Source organism: Pocillopora verrucosa, chromosome 14 (genome assembly GCF_036669915.1).
Source record: "Pocillopora verrucosa isolate sample1 chromosome 14, ASM3666991v2, whole genome shotgun sequence".
Taxonomy (NCBI): Eukaryota; Metazoa; Cnidaria; class Anthozoa; order Scleractinia; family Pocilloporidae; genus Pocillopora; species Pocillopora verrucosa.
In genome coordinates this window covers 2,976,877-2,998,025 of record NC_089325.1, presented here as the reverse complement: position 1 = coordinate 2,998,025, position 21,149 = coordinate 2,976,877, and the positions used below count along the sequence as shown (strand labels likewise).

At 39.3% G+C, this 21,149-nt stretch overlaps 3 protein-coding genes across 3 annotated transcripts; 1 reads left to right on the top strand and 2 right to left on the bottom strand.

Moving 5' to 3' along the window:
- The first annotated feature begins 250 nt into the window (after positions 1-250).
- Positions 251-9,432, top strand: LOC131784299 (dachshund homolog 1). Its single transcript, XM_059101096.2, has 9 exons — positions 251-716; positions 5,088-5,808; positions 5,895-5,922; positions 6,041-6,127; positions 6,296-6,379; positions 7,230-7,295; positions 7,844-7,918; positions 8,427-8,492; positions 9,099-9,432. Coding segments are annotated over exons 1-9 (1,509 nt in total). The 5' UTR covers positions 251-336; the 3' UTR covers positions 9,101-9,432.
- Positions 9,433-10,352: 920 nt separating this feature from the next.
- Positions 10,353-16,523, bottom strand: LOC131784300 (L-lactate dehydrogenase B chain-like). The gene is given in 10 exon segments (XM_066161563.1): positions 10,353-10,521; positions 10,922-10,965; positions 10,968-11,052; positions 11,691-11,808; positions 12,358-12,531; positions 13,005-13,067; positions 13,190-13,300; positions 13,414-13,531; positions 13,895-14,058; positions 16,187-16,523. Coding segments are annotated over 9 exon segments (1,008 nt in total). The 5' UTR covers positions 14,021-14,058; positions 16,187-16,523.
- A 450-nt stretch (positions 16,524-16,973) lies between these two features.
- Positions 16,974-19,228, bottom strand: LOC131784406 (dapdiamide synthesis protein DdaC-like). Its single transcript, XM_059101222.2, is given in 4 exon segments — positions 16,974-18,141; positions 18,293-18,384; positions 18,387-18,498; positions 18,977-19,228. Coding segments are annotated over 4 exon segments (864 nt in total). The 3' UTR covers positions 16,974-17,733.
- Positions 19,229-21,149: the final 1,921 nt, after the last annotated feature.

The following is a 21,149-nucleotide window of genomic DNA, read 5'->3' as shown; positions in this document are numbered from 1 at the left end:
AATATCAAATCTGAAAATTGATTCCCGGGTGCGATTGTTGGTGTAAGAAAAAACTCTTCTTCCCAGCAGAAGAAAACATCACAAATCTAACTTCAGACTGATTGATGACAGTCTCGCTAATTTCTACCAATCGCCTATCAGCGGCCTGTGATTTTTGGGCGTGGCTACCTTCTAACGCATGAGCATTGCGGGATTTTTAAGTTTACCCACGTGGTTAGACATTGTCAAAATTTAACAGTTGTTGATTCTTGGAGTTTACTATTAGTACTTTTGCATGCGCTGAGCCGGTTACACAATTGCGCATTGCGGCGATCAGCAACTCCGGCATAAAAAAACATGGAGCCGCCAGTGTATTCTCCTCAAACGCCAAACCATTACGAGTCGATTGAAGTGGAAACTCCTACATTACCGTACGGGAGCGATTACAAATTGAAAATGGTAAATTTGAACGGGGAAGAAATCGCCGCCTTCAACGTCGAGGGGGAAGATTTGCTTTGCTTTCCGCAAGTGTATGAGTATTTTCTGAAGGATCTTGTGTCTGGAATGCACACTGTGTACACAAAACTCAAACGGATGAACATTCAAGGAAAGAACTGCAACGTGGAGCAAGTTCGCATGATGCGAAGTGTTGGAGCCATAGGTCAAGTCGTAAATCGCTGCAAGTTGATCTCGCGCGAAGATTTCAACAGACTCTACGAAGATTGTTTGCTTTACAGGTAAGAAATTATCAGGTACAATAACATCGCTCGTTACAATTATTCAAAGACATTTAGCTTCAGATTTTACAATTCTATTTAAATTAAGTTAGAATTCTGAAACGAAATCTCGAATTTTCGGGAAGAGTTTGTCGTAATGAACCACTTCATAAGCGTAAATGTGCATACTCGTTCGGAAACCCCCACAATGTGTAATTACACTTTTTGAATAAGCCATTGTTGGACATTAAATTACTTATTTCCTATTGTGTTCAGGGAGGGTACAACACATTTTGCGGCGTAAATTATAACATACTTTAGATTTTGTAACTGCCCTGGACAAACATTTTTATCTCACAGTGGGAAAAGGTAAATTTTGTTTTCAGTAGGTGCGAAGGCAGTTTGTTTACTTTTCGCAATAGGAAAACTCCAGTCGAAAACAAAGTGTTTATGTTAATTGACTCGAAGTTTTTAATGGATCGTTTGGCGTTAAACAGGTAGCTTTGAATTAGCATTATGTTTACCAAGAATGTTCATTAAATTTTTCCATCCTATTCATTTGCGAGGCCTAATTTAAATTTCAAAAAGTGTTAGTAATTCAAAATCCATGTGACGCGTCTAACTAAAATAAGAATGAAGTAATATGGATTTTCGGTTTTCGAACACTTTAGGGATCTTGAACTGAACTTAGTCACACTCTGTACTACTTTTAAGATGTAGGTTGAAATTTTCACGTTTAACCTTCGATATTTCGTTTTTAAAATTATCTCAATTCTTAACCATCTTTTTGTCATCAGTTCTGCATCTCACCCAACAATAATTTTTTGACTCCCTTAAACAAAAGGTAGTTTTGGACACGATGGAAAAAAAAAAAAAAAATCAAACAGAGGAATGATCTCATCCATTTGGTGTCTCTTCCATGAAATTGCGTTTTGGAGCCCCGTCTCTTTCAGAGTACCATGGTGCCGCACCTCCTGAGGGAATTTTACCTAATTAAACAGTGATATGAAAAAAACGTAAAAAACTGACAGGAAAAAAGATAAAGAGAGAAAAAAAAACAGGTTGAAGTTTCGCCTTGAATTGAAAGATATTTCTTGAATATTAGACATTTGTGTAACTCTTCGTTGACCAATAAGGTTCATTCGCTGTCGATTCTTTAAACGTCAGCAGTCATTCTAGGGAGTGTTCTCAAAAATTCGAACTGAAATGGTCTATTTACCGCGCAAATTGTAAAATCGATTAGCAGTTGCAACGTGGTGAGCTTGAAATTACTTCCTAAAGCTTTCTTCTCTTTCAATTCTAAGTAGAAAAATAAAGGACAATTAATTTCTATTATTTTCTTAGGTTTCTCCATCGCACCATATCATTATGAGGTAAACCAACTTCCATTTTCTTCTTTTCCCTTTTTTTAAATTCCAAAGATGATACAAGGTTTTACAAGTTTTGCAGGTGAAAACAATTATTGAAACGAAGACTGCAAATTTGTGGTTTTCAAGGAATGGATTGCAATTTCTCCACAGTAATGTTGAATGGATTAAGTATGAGGCACTATAGAGAATTTGTACGTTGATAACGTGGCTCAGGGACCAAAATTTATTCAGATGTAAGTTAGGGCTTTCGTTGAAATGTTTTCGTTGATTTTTCACTAAAATGGTCTCACTGCGAAATGGCACTGTTCTTAGTGTAAATGATAAATTATGCTTAGCCACGAAGCCACACGCCAAACGTGTCGTGATGAAGATAAATATATGTTATTTGAAGCGCGATGCTATATAAATGTTGTGGTTTAGCAGATGCGTGCCATTTGCCGAATTAATACAGCCTTCAAGTGTTTGACATTTTGTTTAATCTCTAAAAATGCAAACTGGAACTTTTCGAGAGTTATCCGGAGCGGGCAATATTGCCAAACTAAGAACACAGCTTTTCATTAAATTAATCCCTTGCGTGATAATATTGTGTCCGAAAATTCCAATCAGCTGTAGATCAAAATATATAAATTCCATCGGCTCATTAGTTTGTTCCACAATGCTATCGAATTCAAATCTTTTGAGTAGTAGAGAGATGAGTGAAAGCAAACGAATTGATCCGAAAATAGAATCACGCAAATTTGCCCACGAGATGGATTACTTGTGGTGTTTCTTTAAGAACATGCTCAGAAATGGAGATCGCAAATGGCATTTGCAAGACTCCATTTTTCCCCTCCAGAATATCGCTTTCTAATTTCTAAATTTCTTTCTTTTTGAAGGATTTTGCGTGAAGTTTAGGTACAAATTGTGGATTAATTTGATTTCGATACGAAAGACGGAAATGCTGATGTGCAAATCCACTTTGTACTTGCCCGCTGATAAAACAGATCAGTTTAATGACATCTCAAGCTCTATTTAAAACGAGAAGATTAAAGTAGATAGCTTCAGCGTGAAATTTCCAGTGATGAGAAAAAGGAAATGGAGTTGAACACTTTTAAATAATGTGAAGAGTTAATTACTCGCAAATCTAGTACGAAATGATACAAACCTCACGGAAGTGAATTCAGTGTAGTTTTGACTTTATTTAGAATCTCAAGGTGTAAATTTGTGCGCCTTGACTATGAAAGTGTTCGAGCACTTTATGCGCTTTGGTCGTACGAGTACATTCTTTTTTTTTTCTTTTTCGTGTGATATTGGGCTCCTTAGATTCTCATTTGAAAGTACAATTGTTTTTTCTTTATTAAACCTAAAACGAATTTGCTCCGGAAAGCTTGATTTAACAATAACAGACTTTTCAATGCTTATCTTCTGTCCAGTCGTGTGATTCGGCGTGTGTGTTCGCCACAGGATAAAAAGAAATTCGGCTAAAGAAACAATCGCATGTCATGAATAAAGTACAATATGTAATTTTATGATATCTTTCACTGCAGCTTCCTTGTGGCTAGCACTTTTTAGTGTGGTTGGACTGAGAGTTAAAAAAGAGGTTGGAAGCCGGTGAAGTGATTCTTACCGTTATTCAAATACTGGTGCAAGCTAATTGAAGTTCGCCCAGAAATACATGCAGAAGATAGATAAAAAAATTCAGGCAATAAGAATGAACATGTCATTTAAAAGGGACTTAAACATGATGATTACCCGGGTGCTTTCCCCTTGCATTATATTTGTTACTTAGAGAGAAAATGTTTTTGATTCTACGTAGTAAGAAGGAAAATGTGCCAAAAATATTGAACAAGACAGGAGGGAAATATTTCAGATACTTATTTGTGATCTGGTTAGCAACGGAATCGGTACTTGTGAATAACAACTTAAAAAACCTATATCTCCAAAACGCTTTAATGCTAAAATACTCTACATGGAATTTTTCAAAGAGGCCGAAATATGAGCTTTAAACATTAGGAATGTAATGCAAATATTGCAGCTTGAACATAGGTGATCTTAATGGAGGTTTTGTAGTTTGTTTTTGCATTTCCGATCTTTAAAAACTTCTCTGTAAAATGTCGCGTCCAACGGTTGAATTGTAAATATTCTGTAAGATGTTGGCATTTTTACCCAAATTAAGGCGGTGAACATATTTGTTTAATCAGGGACGAAAGAAGATGATTCCAAGCAGTCAAGTAAGACGAAAAATAATATTTGTACAAGTGTGCATTGATATTGCTTCTCATGATGACAGTCGTGAATCGATAAGCAATTGGAAAGGTGAACGCTGCTGGAATATTTGGACAACATGTGAACTATTCAAAAAGACAATTTTGAAACTTTTACTCAAAACAAATCTTTCGCAGGTGAAAGTTTCAATGTAAGGTGTTACCCAAGGACATTTTCAAACCTTACGCCATCCTTTGCTCTATTATCGAGGTTTGAAAACAGTTTTATAGTAAAGAAAAGTTAGAATTTCTCCTCAGACGGAGTGTGAATTCTCTGCAAAAAAAGAGAAGAAATTGACGTTTAACCTTGTTTTTGAGCTCAGACTACTGCACAGTTGTTCCTGAAAATAACTCTTCTCTTTCAGTTCTGTCTGACTTGGGTTTTGGAGCCACTGATCGGATGCATGACGATTCCTAACACCTAATAAGGCGACAACTCACCCCTATAAAAATAACTCTTACCCTATCCATAACCTAAACGCAAAAAATTATGATCCGTCAATTAGTTTCCACTTGAAAAAAGGTAATCCAGGCTTAATAGTTTCCATAGTATTCAATGAGACAGCAAAGAGACATTCTCCATTTTTTCTCCTCGGTCTGACTGTCATACGGGTGGAAACCCTATAGGTAAACATGTCATAGAAGCGGGCGGTCGCCGTGGGAGGAGTATCCTTTTTTTTGGGGGGAGGGAAGGGAAGGGTATCTCAGTCGGAGAGGGGGGGGGAGGGTAACTGGGACGTGACGTTATGTTTCTTATCCTATTTTACTTTTTGCCTCAGGGGCCCAGGGCGACGTAAAAAGAATCCCGACATTCCTCCCGAGCTGCTAAACAATCCGTTCAAGCATTTCAAAGTCGATCATCACGCTGAAAGACCTGTCAACATATCGAACGGAGAACCAATGAAGACAGACGATACGAACAAGTCCATTTCGGGCGATTCGTCGCCTAATGCTGGTGTAACTTTGACGATTGAAGGGTCACGTGATGCCAACAACAATTCAACTGGGGCTGAAAGGAAAGACCCACAGTTCAGAACGCCAATTTCCCGACCGCCTGAGCGCACTCTGAACATGACACCGTCCAATCTCACGCCACCATGTCTTCACGGGAGCCCGCGATATTCTACCACACACGTAATTCATTCTCCAACGAACGCTCCGCCATCACGTATCATAAGCCCGCCCAATGGCGTTGCCGTGCCGCCAAACTCTCAGTCATGCGCGTTCAACTTTCCACCTCGTCCTCAGGCGTCTTTGAGTCCGCAAGGAAATGTGTTGAGTCCAGCAACGAATGGCGGTCCACTTAGCAACGGTGCGTCAGCGGTGGCCAATCACAGCCCAGGGAGGTCTCCTAGTGTGGGAGAGGCAATGAACGTGGAAGCCTCGGTACCTCATGTCAGTAGCACTGGCACATCTGAGCATGTGGAGTTCAGGAATGCCGCTGTTAATGATACGGGTTCTGAAATGTCAGCCTCTTCGCCACACGTGTTATCTCGAGAGGTTTGTTACTGAGACTATAACTTATTTTTATACATTTTACAATTAACTAGATTCTATCACTAATCTGATTTAATTTTCCTCTTCAGCCTGAATTCAGGGAGCCTGGATCCACGGGTTAGTTTTAGCTGTGATTTTCAGGATGTAACTTTAACAGAGCTACAAATGAATCTTTCACTACAAGATTTATCTTTCGCACAGTACTCAAATTATCACTGCCTTCTTCCTTTTGCAGAAAGTCTTCTGTTGAACATACAGGGTCTTCTGAAGGTGGCTGCAGAAAATACGAGACAGAACGAGAGACAAGCTGTTTACGAAAGAAGTAAGTAACGTCATCGAGAAATACGTAGAAGTTAATATCTCGATCTAACACCAAATTCTCGTAACTAATTTACAAGGAAATATGTAGCAGCTAGAGAGGAGAATTTACAATCAGATCTCGGGAATTAAGGGTTAAACTAATTTATCTATTTTATGCCTTTCTTCTTAGATGAACTTCGCCGATACATTCATCGCGAGCGTGAGGTTCGAGAGAAAGCCGAAAGACAATCCGCTGCTCTGCAGAGAGGAAAAGGTAAACATAATTCTCCCTTCGGGCCTTCATTCGTTATCTTCGACTCTTCCTACTGCCAAGATGTCAATGTTTATTTTCATTTCCTGACTGCCTCACAGTTTTCGTGTATCAGTTCTTAGAGTTAAGTATTATATCAAGGAAAACTGGTGGCGGCAAGAAAACTGTCGTGGTGAGGTGTATCGATTTGCAAGAAGGCAGATGTGATTACTTCAAAAGACGGGACGGATTGATTTAAGTGAAATTCGGGTTGTTTTAATCAAACACGAAAAATTGTATTCACAAACGAAAATTGACGAAAATCCGCTTAATCTAAACTGGTTATAGTTTGCTTCAAGTTCAGGCTAACCATGCCGTTATGCGAAATTCAGCGCCAGGAGTCGCACGCTCGATCACGGTAAAAAAGGAAGTCTTATGCTCTCGCATCCCGTGACTTAGTCAGTTTAATTAATACGTGGCAAGCTCTATCGGGCTTTATTATTATATATGTTTCATTATTTAAACTCGACGTCACAGGAGCTATTTACTAGGATATGAACTCTTTTGGGAACTTTAAGTATGCATGCAATTCTTGCGATTCTGCTCCTACAAGTGTACGCGTTTCGGTTTTTTTTTTCGCTTGAACCGTGACGAAGCAGCGTAAACGCGGATAGTTTCCCTTCTGTAAGCATGTCATTGCCACCGGCTGTTTTGAAACTCGGTCTGTTAGGCACAGCTAGTATGTCTGCGTTTCAGTTTGAAAATAAGCACGAAAAGAAAAGCGTGAATTAATGAAGTAGACTACTGAATTGCTTAAGACTTGTGTTGCTGATTATAGCTTTACCACTCATATTTTTTCGGTTTTTTTCTTCAGCTTTTCTTCAAAAGAAACTCAAGAAAGAAAAGAGAGCGCGGCGTAAGCTGGCTGAACAACTCCTTGGTAAGTTCTGGGCAGTCCTTTCAAATTCTTCATATCAGCGACTATTTTAAGCGATCAATTATTTCCTGCAATATAGTCGTAGAAGTTCTAAGTATCTTCAGTAGTAAGCCACTGGAAATTAGACGTTCACTTTCTCTTTTGAATTGGTGCGGATTGTTAAGCCCTGGGTAGTTTGCTTAATAGCGAAAGAACTTTGTAGTGTGACAGGAAAAGTTAATATTCCTTGTTCAGTCTTCGTCTTCCTCTATGGAAGAGTATAATTTTCGACTAGAAATCAAATAGTAGCCATATTATCTCACATCTCTTAAACCTTAAGATTGATATGCATCTTATTTCTCCCAACACTATCACTCCTAAATCAAACCTTAAGGTCATGAGAATAAAAGAAATGATCATGAGATCACTAAAGAAGCTGATTCTCCCTGTAAGTACCCTGGGAAAAGTATAGAGAACAGAATGGAGATTTTGCAAACCGATGTTTAGGGTGTTAAGTGTAGCAGAGTACTGGTAGAACGTTGAGTTTGATTCTTTTCTTTCGAATTCGTCAGAGGAACAACAACGATGTGAGCTGCTTGAAGAACAGCTGAGACAAACGACCCAAGATGCTCTTAAACAGCGAAACGGTGAGCAAGCTATGTATAGACAGTTTATGAAAGAAGTTCACCTAACTGCCTAGTAGAATGTTTAAAGAAGGAAAATACCACCAACGTGATTTAACTAACAATACATGCGAGTTACAATGTGGAATTCCTTGAGTTAGGAGAGGGGGAGGGAGGAGGGAGATAGAAGGGGGGGGGGGGAAGAAGAGAAGAAGGAGAGGGAGGGGAGGGGGAAGGAAGGGGGGCTATTGATTAAGAAAGATGATCACATACCTGTATTGGTATATCCTGATATATTAAAGTGCCGGCGAAATGAAAAAACCTTTTTCGTGCTGACAGGGGTAGGTGTTCATGGGGTCGTGTCCCATGTATGAGGAGAAGAGGGGGATTGGGGTGGAGTGAATTACCAAGGAGGCTTTAAGACTCTGTTTCAACGACCCTTCAACACCCATTTCTTGAAATTAACATATCTGGTTGACTTCTGCAGTTTTCTTTGAGTGATTTATGCTTTCCTTCTTGTCGCCTTTTGTAGATGAGTTACTCCAAGAGCTGGAAAAAGAACGCTGCGCCAAGATTGAAGCTGAGAGGAAGCTTAAATGTAAGATAGGTGCTTGATACGGGCTATTATTTTTTTTATTTTTTTTTTTTTTAGTGGAGCGTTTGTATTTCTCTTCATTTGATATCATCAGAAAGGTTTCCTTTCAAAAAGATTTAACTTAGATGAAGCAAGATGATAAGTTCAAAAGCTCCCATGCCAGGTTATTAACGTGAAAACATTAATCACGTAAAGTAATGACTCGTGCAAGTTTAAATTTTCTGTTGTAGATGGCATAAAGAACCCTTGTCGAGGAAATCGTTTGTGGCTCGGGGAATTAAATCTTTTAGTAGGTTTTGTTCTTAATTCTGACCTCTGAGAGTGATAAGCATCTAGTTTTCTGTGGATTTCTTCTCATAAATCAAACATTACAGAATTATAGAAAACCGAAGAATCTGCGGATGTTGAAAAAATTCCTTGTCAGTACCATAGGAAATGTAAAGAGAACAGTATGGAGAATATGCATACTGATGTTAGGGTGTGATGGGTTAACAATTGTCTTTGGAAAAGTTTTATCACCAATGTTTACAGCGAACATGTCTTCTTGTATTTGTATGTACAGCGCTTGTGATTGGTGCATTTAACTCCGTGATCTTTTTCCCATGACAGAAGCTAGAGGGGAGATCCAGAACTTTGTTCATAACTTTCTTGAAAATCCGAGTCAAGAAGGGCCTGGGCACCACCGATCAGAAATGGAGCCGGATGAGCTAAACGGGGTCGAAGTGGTGAAGGACGAACATATTGTCACAACATAGGTCTGCAATGCGTTTGCACTTTGTCACCTGCTGAAGAGGGCGGTTTGAACGAAAGACAAAGGTAGCGAGCGATAGTGAAACGGAAATTATCTGAACCATGAGGAACGCAAGAGCCGACAGCAGAAATATAAGAAGAGAATAGCTGTCGTTTTTGTTATGAAGTTCGTCTGTTCTAGTTGAAATTGCCGACGTTGTTCAAAAAATCAGTTTGCCATCTTAAACGAAATAAGTTAAACGTGGAAATCCTTGGAACGATTGGCAAAAGGAAACGCGCGATTCCCTTCGATGAATTCTTGGTTGGAGATAATTATTTCAGAAAATACAAACAGTTTAAAGTTGTTCTTTCTGTGTTGCAAAACAAATCGCTAACTGCTATGCAAGGGTAGTTATCGAATTTGATATGTTCGGAACTACAGCTGCATTATTTGCTACTTTTGTAACTTTGAAAGACAGTAAGTCGTTCGTGGCATTCATTTGAGATTTGATGCTTATGTATTTTGTATGCGACAGGAGCGGTTGTTTATATTACTCAGCGTAGTTTGTTGTATATATATTTCTCTAAATAAAAAAAAGAGTTTGTTTCGTTGTAAGGTTTAAGCTGCTTTATTCAAATTTTTAGTTACATTAATTTGTCTACAGTCGGCGCATCTGAGCATATCAAGCAAATGTTTTCCATGAATTCAAGGGTTACATTGTGAGCAATTCCTTTGTCTCACTGGTCCACCATGGGAGAAGCGAAAAAACAACCGGCAACGTTAAACGGGTCAAGAGTAAACTACTAGTGGAGCAGTCCCTGCTTTTCAGGCAAAGTCTGCCGCGGGAGTCCCGAAAAAAACAATCAGTGAAAAAAGAAAATTGGAACTTCAGGAATGAGGCGCCACGAACAGACGTCCGCGCGGCGCTCTCACATCACGGTTTTCTTCACTGAATTTTTTAACACGCGCGAAGGACTCAGAAAAGGAGGTGACTGATGGATAGTCTGGATCGACAGACAGTACGAGATGCCCAATGATTCCATACCATAGCTAGAAAATAAGTAACTTACAAACAGATAATCTTTTTAAGATAGCTTACAGCTGGGCTTTTACAGCGACACCACTATATGTACTCAGAAATCACAAGAATCTGTGGAATCTTCGTTCATCGTGAGCGCGCAGGTATGAAGTTTCTTTGCCTCGTTTATGTCCAAAGTCTGCTTGATGACGTACATGATGACATGGGAGCCGAGCACGCAAGGAAGGATGAGAAACACCGCTTCTTCGATTCCATGCATAAACCTGAATTGAAAAGCAGGATGAAGGGGAACTGGCAGGTCGATTTCTAGAGCAAATTTCCAATCAAGAGGACCTTTATAGCAAGCGCACATTTATACGCTATGGCTAAACACTTACTTTCAGAGTGCCTGTCTCCTCCCAGGAGAAAAAAAGGGGAAACGGCAAAGTGTCAGGGAAGCTTGTGGTAACCTTGCGATGGGATGGCATCCCACCCAGTGGGGTGTGGGGGGTGAGTGGGGGGGGGGGTGGAGTCGTAATGATCTTAGGCGATTCATGGCTGTGGGAAATACCGGGGTTAAGCTACGGCTGGATGGGCCACTTGGATAAAGTACAGACTTACCACCGGTTTCCATTCGGCCCTATTCTTAACGTCCATCTATAATCTTCATTGTAACGTGTAAACCTCACCTTAGCAAGGGTTGAAATAGAATGTAAGTTCTTATGGTTACTTTTAGATACGCTTGAATCATGGTGGCGACACTCAAACCGATGGCCCAGGATGTGTAACCTTTCAGTTTGATCACCTCGTAGGCACTAAATGGAGAAGTAAGAACACTATCACTGACGGAGTCAAGGTCTCGCTAAATTGAACAGGAGAAAGAACAATATATTGCGTTTCGCTGCCCTCTAAGAGATTCTCTCAAATCTTATAGTAGAATTTCAGTAGCTGTGGCGCTTTTCTGCAAACCTGCAAGTTTACGCGTGCAATCTTACACCATTGGAAAAGTCAAAGCTTAATAGGTTACTACTGACAATGATTTCAAGATCTGAACTCGTTAAATCTCGATGTAGTGAGCCCCTAACATTAAACACCTCGCAAAAACAAACACCTTTTCTCCCTCGAATAATAATGATATGCATCAAGAAGACCTTGTTCTAGGATAACGTATCCAAGTAAAAATGGACAAATAATAGGAAAACACGACAGATCAACGCAAGTACACATACAAGGTCGAAAATCGTCAAAGAGCTAAGGTTACTAATTCCTTCGTGGACTGGAAGGTGAACTGATTTAACTCGGGCACGGGCGATTTCTTCCCCACCCCCCCCCCCCTCCTCTTTACCCAAAGCCATTGCACTGGGAAATTTGAAACGCAGGAAGTCAGACCTGTCCCGTTAAACGTCAGATCACGCAGTGTTCAAAATACGATGCACAATTCAAAAAAAGTTACCTGTTCACAACCTTCTGGTGTACTTCATTCCATTTTTCCGGGTCGCCATCAGACCCGATGTCTGGGTGGAGATCCTTGAGATTAACTCCAGCAATATTCACACCACTCCAAACAGGCACTGAGAAACGAGGAAATACATAGAACAGCAACCATTTGACGAATGAGCCCAAAAATTTTAAGTTTGCAAAACAGTAAGGGAGAGCTTGTTTCACCCGAAGTAATATGGGAGATTCACTATGAGGGTAAAAAAAAAACGAGCGCTCATTGGTTGAGATTTAGTCACTAGGCAACGGGTCGCAGCTACAATTGGCTTAGTAACTTCCCGCTGTTTGGGAAAAGGCCCATGTTAGTGCGAGAGGAGCAAAGACTGGACTCCACAGAAGAGCGGAAACCAACCCCACATGGAAATTTTTTGAGACGACTTAAGTTCTACGACAGAACTTTGCCGTCGAAACAAGTTATTCAAACTGTGGCTGGTTTTTATTCGAAAGTACTACTGAGTCGCAGCGACTTGCTTTTGGAAGAGGCACAAACGGGGCAGCTTATATCAGAGGTCAGCTGTCACCTGGTCTGTTTTACCATTTGAACTAAAATGTACATACCCCCTATGATTATGATCAGTGGCCCTTACCAATGAAGAGCTAAGAAAGGAGTATTGATAACGTACCACTAGCATCGCCATGCTCCCCAATGATCCATCCATGCACATTGTTTGGCGCGATGTTAAGTTTTTCACTGATAAGAAAATGAAACCGGGCCGTGTCCAGGTTCGTTCCGCTTCCAATCACTCGCTCATGGGGAAGTCCGCTGATTTTCCATGCCACATAAGTTAAAATGTCCACTAAGATAATAATGGAATTTGTAAGATAATAATGGAATTTGTAAGATAATAATGAAAAATTCATTTCCATGTTTACTAACAATACATTGTACACGTAGCTGACGCTCGAAAGGAGACGTGCTGGACTCAATGTCGAGAGGTCTGGGTTTGAGCCGAAGTCGGGTCATTGTATTGTATTCTTGGGCATGCGCAAGACACTTCACTCCCATCAGTAACATACTCGGCTGCGCCTCGCGTGCCCCCCATTTTGATCTTACCACAGTTTTTTTGTTCTTGTCACAGCTGTGATCTTTTACTGAACAGATGTATCAAAACAAAGAATCAGTTTGTTTTGTATGATAAAAAAGCAAAATGTCGTTAATGGTCACGTCATCTATGCGTCTGTCCTCAGATAGATCGTACATTAGAGCCAATCGAAATGGGTGTAGAATTCATCTTATTATGTAATTGTTAAATATTGTTGGATTGTTTACCTGGGTTTGAGACAATCATCAGAATGGTGTTTGGGCTGTGTTTCACCAGCTGTGGAATGATTGCTGAAAAGTAGAAAATGCATTAAAAACTGCATGAGCATCCACAATGTTATTGTCAAGTGGTTGCTTTTATTCCATGAATCATTCTGCAGAAAGACTCCAGCCAAAGACATACCATTATTTACCTTTGAAGATGTTGACATTTCTCTGTACCAGATCCCTTCTACTTTCACCCTCTTTCTGACGCGAGCCCGCAGTCACAATGCACAAGTTGGAGTTTGCGGTAACAGCATAATCTGAGTGGAAAGGAGATGGGGCTGAGATGCTGGCTAATAAAACACATGCTGGCATCAAACATGAAAGTGGTCCTTAATCAGACCACAAAGAACAAGAGAAAAATAATTTATACCAGTGCTTGCACGAATGCTGACGTTCTTGACAAACCGCTGACAATGCTGCAAGTCCAACATCTCCCCTTTCAGCTTATCCTCAATCATGTCAACCAAGGCCAGTTCACGGCAAATACCCTGATCAGTGATGAAAATGACATATGCTATATAGAACAGCCTAGTGGAGCAGTGCATTTACAAACATTTTCAGTATATCCCTCCTCATTTAACCATTCATTCCCATTACCCTCTAAAGATATAGTCAATAACTCTTCCTACTGATTGCCACACATTTCCTTGTAAATAGAACAAGAGAATTTGGTCTTACATCAAGATATCACCTAGGGTGATATTATTCACCGATGGGAATAAAAAGGTCAGATAAGTTTGACCTGCAGGGGGAAAGAAAAGGAAAAAAATGAAAAGACAAAGAAAGGGCTAATTAAGAAGTAGGGATGATATTTGATTAATGGATGTATACTTTAAAATGTAAAGTCCAACCTGCTGCATTATGCTGTAAGCGCATGCCATCCCTACTTGTCCAACACCAACAATTGTCACTTTACTTGGGGCTGTATGCTCCTCTTCATAGACTGCCGTCAACAATTTGTCTCGTACAGTGGCCATGGCAATCACAAGTTAGAATCACCTCTGATAGTCCTTGGCTGTTGAAAGAAAAAAGGGGTGATCACATCTCAGGCCTGGCTGAGATGTGACAGCATAACAATGATATTTCAAAGATTATATTCATTTAGCAAACCTTTCCATCCTCAGAATCATCCCAGCCTCTAAATATTTCCTGTTATATCAATTTATTTCACTAAAACACCCCATTGCCTCTAACCTGTCATCTGTCTGCTAAACAATACAGCAGTAATCTAAGGAGAAGTACTGAGTACTTAAGCAACTCAAAAGGTTAATAACACTTCCTGTGAAGGAACTTATTTCATCCTAAATAAGATTTGAGAGAGGGATTCTTCATAGCAGTAGTAAAAGGTTCAGTATTTTAAGACCACATGGCTCTATTTTCCCTATCAGGTAAAATAGGAATAAAATGTAAGTCTGAGAGAATAAAATAGTATAAAAATAGATGTGATAGCATTAAAATTGACGTAAAATATACATAAAATAGGATTGTTTTTGTGAGGAAAATTACTCCCTTATTACTGGAGCTTAGCTCTGCAATTTCAGACAGGATGCTGATGCATGTCACCACAGATTTCCCTGCAATTCTCCCAAACCTTCATTGTGTTTTACTGACACATCACTTCCTCTTTCCTGTTACCAAGGTTAACAAGAAGGGAAGGGGAAAATTTTTCAACAATTGTGATGGGGTTTGTAGTTTGCTTAAAAGTTTTCTGACACCGTTTTATACTCCCAGCTGGAGAGAGGCAAAGTGTGAGGTCTGAGACACTTAACTCTCAGAGATGAAGCCAGAAGAAACTTTTTTCATGAAAATTCCACCCTGCCAATGCATTTATTCCAAAGAGGAGTAATGCAGGTACAGATAATTAACCTCTTAAGCCCTTAGAGTGACCAGCACCTAATTTCTCCTCACAATATCACCCCTGAAGCAAACAACAGAAGGTCACAAGAATAAAGGAAATGATCACCAAATCTCTTGATGTTAAATACCTGAGGAAATGTGAAGAGAACAGTATGGAGAATATGCATACTGATTTTAGACTATAAAAAGTCAAAACAGAAGAGGGAAGGAAAATCTCAAAGAAGTCACCACCTCACTCTGTCCCAATCAACAACACACCACATTCAAACAATATTGTGCTGTTAGAAAACAATCAGGAATATCCCAGAGAGATGAACAGCAGAGTCCTACATCCCTTTAAAAATTCCTACCAGCTGCTCTATAACTTTGCCCAGATAATTCTGTGTTTTATCAACAAAAGCACTAGCTGGCAATTTACTCTAGTTATTCCTTATAACTTTTTGTGTGGTGATATAACCTATAAATTACTTCTGAAGGTGAGAAAATTTTAAAGAAAACTGGAATTTCTAGTAGTTAAAGATATTTTAGTTCTATTCTGTTAGAGCAAGTCAGACAATGGCGATCGTTAATTACATCGAAAGAATATTGTGGAAAAGCAAGCTATTATATTTCTCGCACCACTTATTTCCGTTGCATTGCGTGACTGAAAATTTGTTACTGATTAGGTGTTTAAAGTGATCGAATGAAATTAAGTTCTTCCGTTTCCACGTCAATACAAGTACCTGAATGCAACTGCTCTGTTTGAAATAGAAGCAGAAAAGCAGGCCACCGTACATGTCTTCAGACGACTGGGCGTCTCATAAATATACAACCTGTTTCAGAACACTTGCATTGAGTTTGACAGCTGAGAAACATTTGCAAGTCAAATAGACACAATGTGTTTGCAAAGTTTACCCTAGGCGGATCTTTATAATTATTGTGTCCATCTAGCAAAACAAAATAAAGCTGTTTTCTGCGACAAATTTCAGAGAGAAAAAAGAACGTCGCTTTCAAATTTTCCCCCTAGATTCTTTGATGTCTGGATTCAAGAGAAGCTAAGTACATCATAACAAAAATGTTACATAATAATATGCGAAAATTACTTTTGTTAGCTTTAAAATACAAAATTTTCATCAAATCAAGGCGTAAGTTTTTTGTCTTGTTGTTCATAAGCAGCTAAAGAATTTTAGTCGGAGCGCAATTGAGTAAACAGATGAAAACAGCTTTTTGAAGACCTCCATGATAAGCTGAGTCGAAAGTGAAACTTGTTCCATTGCGAATGAGCTGAAAGTATAGACACGGCTTACCTACCAGAAAATTAATGCCGGTCGTCTTTAAACTCTCCTTTGACAGAAGTTTTAAGGTGTGTTTCCCGTGAACTTTGAAGCTGCTTCTGTTACGAGCTTTCTGAAGAAGTGTCCAGCATGTCCACTGAAATCACGTGTACGAGAAAAAAAATCGTGGATAAACGTGATAGCGCTCACGATTGGGTTAAAGTAGCGTTTATGTAATGTTTACTCCCCTTTAGTTTCTCCTTGAAAAACGTTTCAACGTGGGTTTTGACCCGTAAAATTTCAAGCTTATGTTGAAAAGCTCTCTTATCGTTTGTGAAAGACGCCGGTAAAATAAGTCAACTGACGTCACATGTTTGATTCTACCTGAATATACGTGCGCGTGGTCACGAGCAGTGTTAACTTTTATGATTGATAAATCACGAGGTTAAAACGAGATATGATCATTTGGATAAACTAAGAGGTTTTTCAAACATGAACTGATTTTCAGACGTTGCGTGTTTCACAGAGGTTCTCCTTTGCAGTCGTTCTTTAGCATGTCACGTAACGTTTTCCGCGTGACATCCATGATGGAATACCATTCCTTTGATTCTGTTCAGGAATAGATGACGGATGACGTCAAAATGTGCTAAGACCAAAAAATGTCACTGATTTTCTCACCACATTTTGACGTCATCTGTGATCTATTATTAAACGGACCAATAGAAACATGGAATCTATTTCTTTTATGTAATAAAAAAGCAAAAAATTATGAATGGTGACGTCATCTATTTGTCGGTCCTCATATAGATCATAAGTAAGAACCAATCAAAATGCGTTTATAATTCAGCTTTAGCCTTTACACCCTAACATCAGTATGCATATGCTCCATACTTTTTCTATACAATTCTTAAGGTTATAAAAAGGAGAATTTGTTTAACAATCAAGAGCTTCTTAAGTTGTTGATCATGTCATTATTATTTATAATAATTTATGACTAATAGGTGCGAAGAAAACTGACTTTCGAGCTATTTCTGCCATTCTTCTATTTCCGCCTCTGAATGTATATCAACTCGCTACAAGTCATTGACTGTGGGAAACGCTATGGACACAATCTGGTATGTAAATTTGTTTTAAAACGCAAAACTCACCGAAGTCTTTTGTTTTATCGGCATAACTGATCGATCAAAAATAAGCTAAGTAAAATTATTATGCGCTAGAGCGCTAAGATGGTCTCAATGGTTTAACTGTTAGCCGTAAAACAGCTAAAAAATTTAATCGTAAGGCGTAAAAATTGACAAATTTTGATCGTAAGTCGTAAAAAAAAAATAACTGTAAAAATTTTCTCTTTCTACAATGTGTCATTTGGGTTAACCGTTAGCTGTAAAATGGCCAAAATCCTAACCGTTAGCCGTAAAAATCATTCCCCCATTGCCGCTATGTGTCACGTTCGGGTTCGTTCAGTGTCATGAACTTGGGTTTCCTGTACGCTAACTTAGTCGAAAAACTAAAAAACTGACAACTTTTACTTGATCATTAATTATAATCCCTCTTCAAACTAAAACTCAAGGTGAAGGGTAGGTTCAGTCTGCCGTCATATGTACCAGTAATTTTCTCTCTCCCGTGAAGGCCATTCGTCCATGCTGAACGTTAAGATTATCAAGCACTATTAAATCACCCTTCTTCCACCGAAACCCAGTTGCGCATGACCATGAAACTGCTCTGATGTGTTGTAACACTTCCGGTTCGATGTCACTTCCGTCTCCATAATAGGTGTGATGGGGATATTTCTCATCCGGAAGATCAGAACCTTTGTACCGTGGCAGTGCTTTCAAGTAAGTACAGTGGTAACTTGTTGCTTGGTTGAACCAGATTTTTTCTCCTGTTACTGGGTGAGAAAGAAAGGCCGGCGCGGTGTAAGTCAAGTACATATCACCGTTATCGTCCCATCTTACAGTGTTACCTCGCTGATGTGCTCTTATTTCTGCTGCCTAAAAGAGTAAATAAGGTCATTAGTGTAAATTCAATAACTGGAGACTGAAAATCGTCATTCTTTTTTAAAATCTCCACAATTTTGTTTTTGGCCTTTAAAGTACAATCAATTCTTACATGGGATTCCTGATGTGAACCAAGTTGTATTACCTTTCTGTCGTCAGTGTAAAACTGATGCTGCCAGGGCATGTAGTCTGATCGTGATTTGTCCGGCAGATGTCGTACATACATGACTCCTTTACCTCGAACTTTTTTACGACTTCGGAATCAAGTTTGGATACAATGTCGCTGCATCTAGCCAAAGGAGTCTCGCCACCACAACTCTCGCCAGGCTCTTTTGGGCAAAAAAAGAAAATCTGTGGAGGATGAATGAATCCATGGGAAAAATTAATAGACGGATAAAAGAATGGACGAATCAACGAGTGGACAAATAAAAAAAATAATCGTATTAATGAACAAACCACGAATGACCAATGAACCTGTGAAGCAATGAAGCAAAGAACCAATTGATTAATGAAGTAATAATCGAAAGGGTAAATGAGAGGATTAGCAAATGAACGGGTGAACAAGAGAACATGTAAATAAATGAAAAAGAGAACGAACAAACGAATGAATGGGTAAATGATTGAACAGATGGGAGAACGAACTGATTAAGGGAGCAAATAAACCAAAGTACGAGTAAACTTATCCACGAATGAATGAATATATGGATGAGCGAAAGAACTACTGAATTAGTGATAGCGCATCATAAACCTGGTGACTGAGTGGGGTAGTAGCGCCCAGAAATACCCTGGTGTCTCAGCATTATTAGTCTGTGTTTTAGTCTAAAAATACCTTCTTGGGGAAAGCCTTGAGATACGCCATTTCATTGTGCAACTCGATGGTGTACGCTCCAGGTTCAGCACTGGCAAAGTAGATGTCAGAATTTTTCAGTTCCTTGAGTCTGGATCCTGCACCACCCTCGTAGTTCAGAGGCTTGCCTCGCATTCCTTGGGTTAAGCCCAAGAAGTCCTGTGCTGTTTCAGCTGGAATTCCGCGGAACAATATCGCCCGCCTATTAGTAAGATTCTTCTTTATGTACTCCATGCAATTTGCACCTGAGAGAGAGGACTGGTCTCTAGTTTTGACGCGCACTCCGTGCGGGAAAGAGTCACTTGGCTCCGCCAAGAACTCTGGGAATCCTTCACCCGTTCAGCCTGGGAGAAACTCCCTGTCTCGCAGCCGTGGTCTGGTTTTCGGTGCCAGCTCCGCTTTAGGAATTCGCTCAAAAATTCTGCCTGTTACTGAACTTGTTTTAGTAGACAAGAAATAGGAAGTGGCCAGTTTTATCGGACTGAGATGGCTGAGACGAGTTGACTGCCTCCAGCCGATGTTAAGACAAACGTTGACATGATTTGTTCGATGAAAATGATATTTATTGGTTCAAAAGTAGCCGTTAAGTCGTTGTGTTCTTGGCTATCTCAGAATCTTCTATTATGGCGACGCAAATGTAGCCGTTAAGTCATTACTTTACTGATTGTGTGAGATTCTCCTATTAAAACAGCGCAAAGGTAGCCGTTAAGTCATTGCATTACTGTCTCTCTGGGACTCTCCTATTATACAGACCCAGAGGTGGTCATGATGTCATTGCGTGACCAGCTCTCTCACAATCGCACAGGTTGTAGCCTACGTGAAGCCGCACCCTCCTTCCCCCGACCCCTCCCCCCCCCTCTTGAAAACGGTAAATTCACTTTTTTGGTAGATTTACTGTTTATGAGAAGGGAATAATTTTGGTTATAATTCATCAAATATTTTTCGTCGCGTGTGATTGGTCTAAACGCTTCATTTGACCAACTATCCTCCACCTGAAACTGGGGCGTGCACGAGGATATACCTCAAGTAATATTCCCTAACTTTCAAGCTCTTCGTCTATTACGATAAGTCTTCGTTTAAAACTTGAGTTTAAATTTAAGATAACTTTGTGGTTGCCAATAGTTCGTAAACACTTTTTTCCCCGTAAGTTAAAAATATATTTGTAGGATAATAAACACAGTAGCCTCTATTTGGCACGAAAATATACCTGTTGATCACATTTCAAGGACGAAATTACTCGTGTCTGCGGGAAACCCCCGGAAGTTCAGGAGTTGGCCTCACGCTTGCCACCAATATTCATGCAAATTACTGTTTGAAACCTGTAAGATTCATTATCTACTTGGCGCGTCCTATAGTCGTGAAAGCAAAATTGTTCTTTGAGATGGTTTCAGTTTTGCTGCAGCCGCTAATTTGGAAAGTGAGGCAAGTGCTTTTGCTTATCGGAATTTCTCTTTGAAGCATACATCTATTACTTCCGAAAAATAAAACGATCACTATTTTAAAATGGATATTCAACTGTGGGTTCCTTATGTCGCTTGGTGTTGAGAAGTTACTTGCATTTGGAATCTGAAAAATTCAAGCCCTCAATGGCTAACCTCTTTGAAAGTTCCAATTTATTACTTGTCATATAAACATTAAAATAGCTCTTTCATTCTTCTTAATAGATTTAATTTGACACATCACTTATTACTGAAACAAATGAAATTTAGTTTTAAAACATTCTTTAGCTGTCTCGTATCATTTCTTTCGTTATCATTAATTATTCCGTCCCTTAAATTTTGCCTCTGAACGTTTTTGAAAGAAAGCTTGTTTATCGATTATCAACGCTGATAGATATCTATTCTGCATTTCAAACATTAAATCTCCAAAAAAGTAATTTCCCACTTTCAATTTCCAATTTTATTTCCCCATTCCCAATTCCTCATTTTTGCTTTTAGTTACATCCGATGCAAATGTTATATTAATCAACTGATATTCAAAAACTTTTTGTCCACAAATGCAAATTGAATGATTAAGATCCATTATGTAACATTTTCGTGATCAAAGTTAAAACAATCTTTGACACAGAGCGACAAATAGTAGCAAAAAAAATGACTTGAGCCAAGCTGGCAATTTACTCTATCCTTTTAACTTTTTGTGTAGTGATATTACCTAT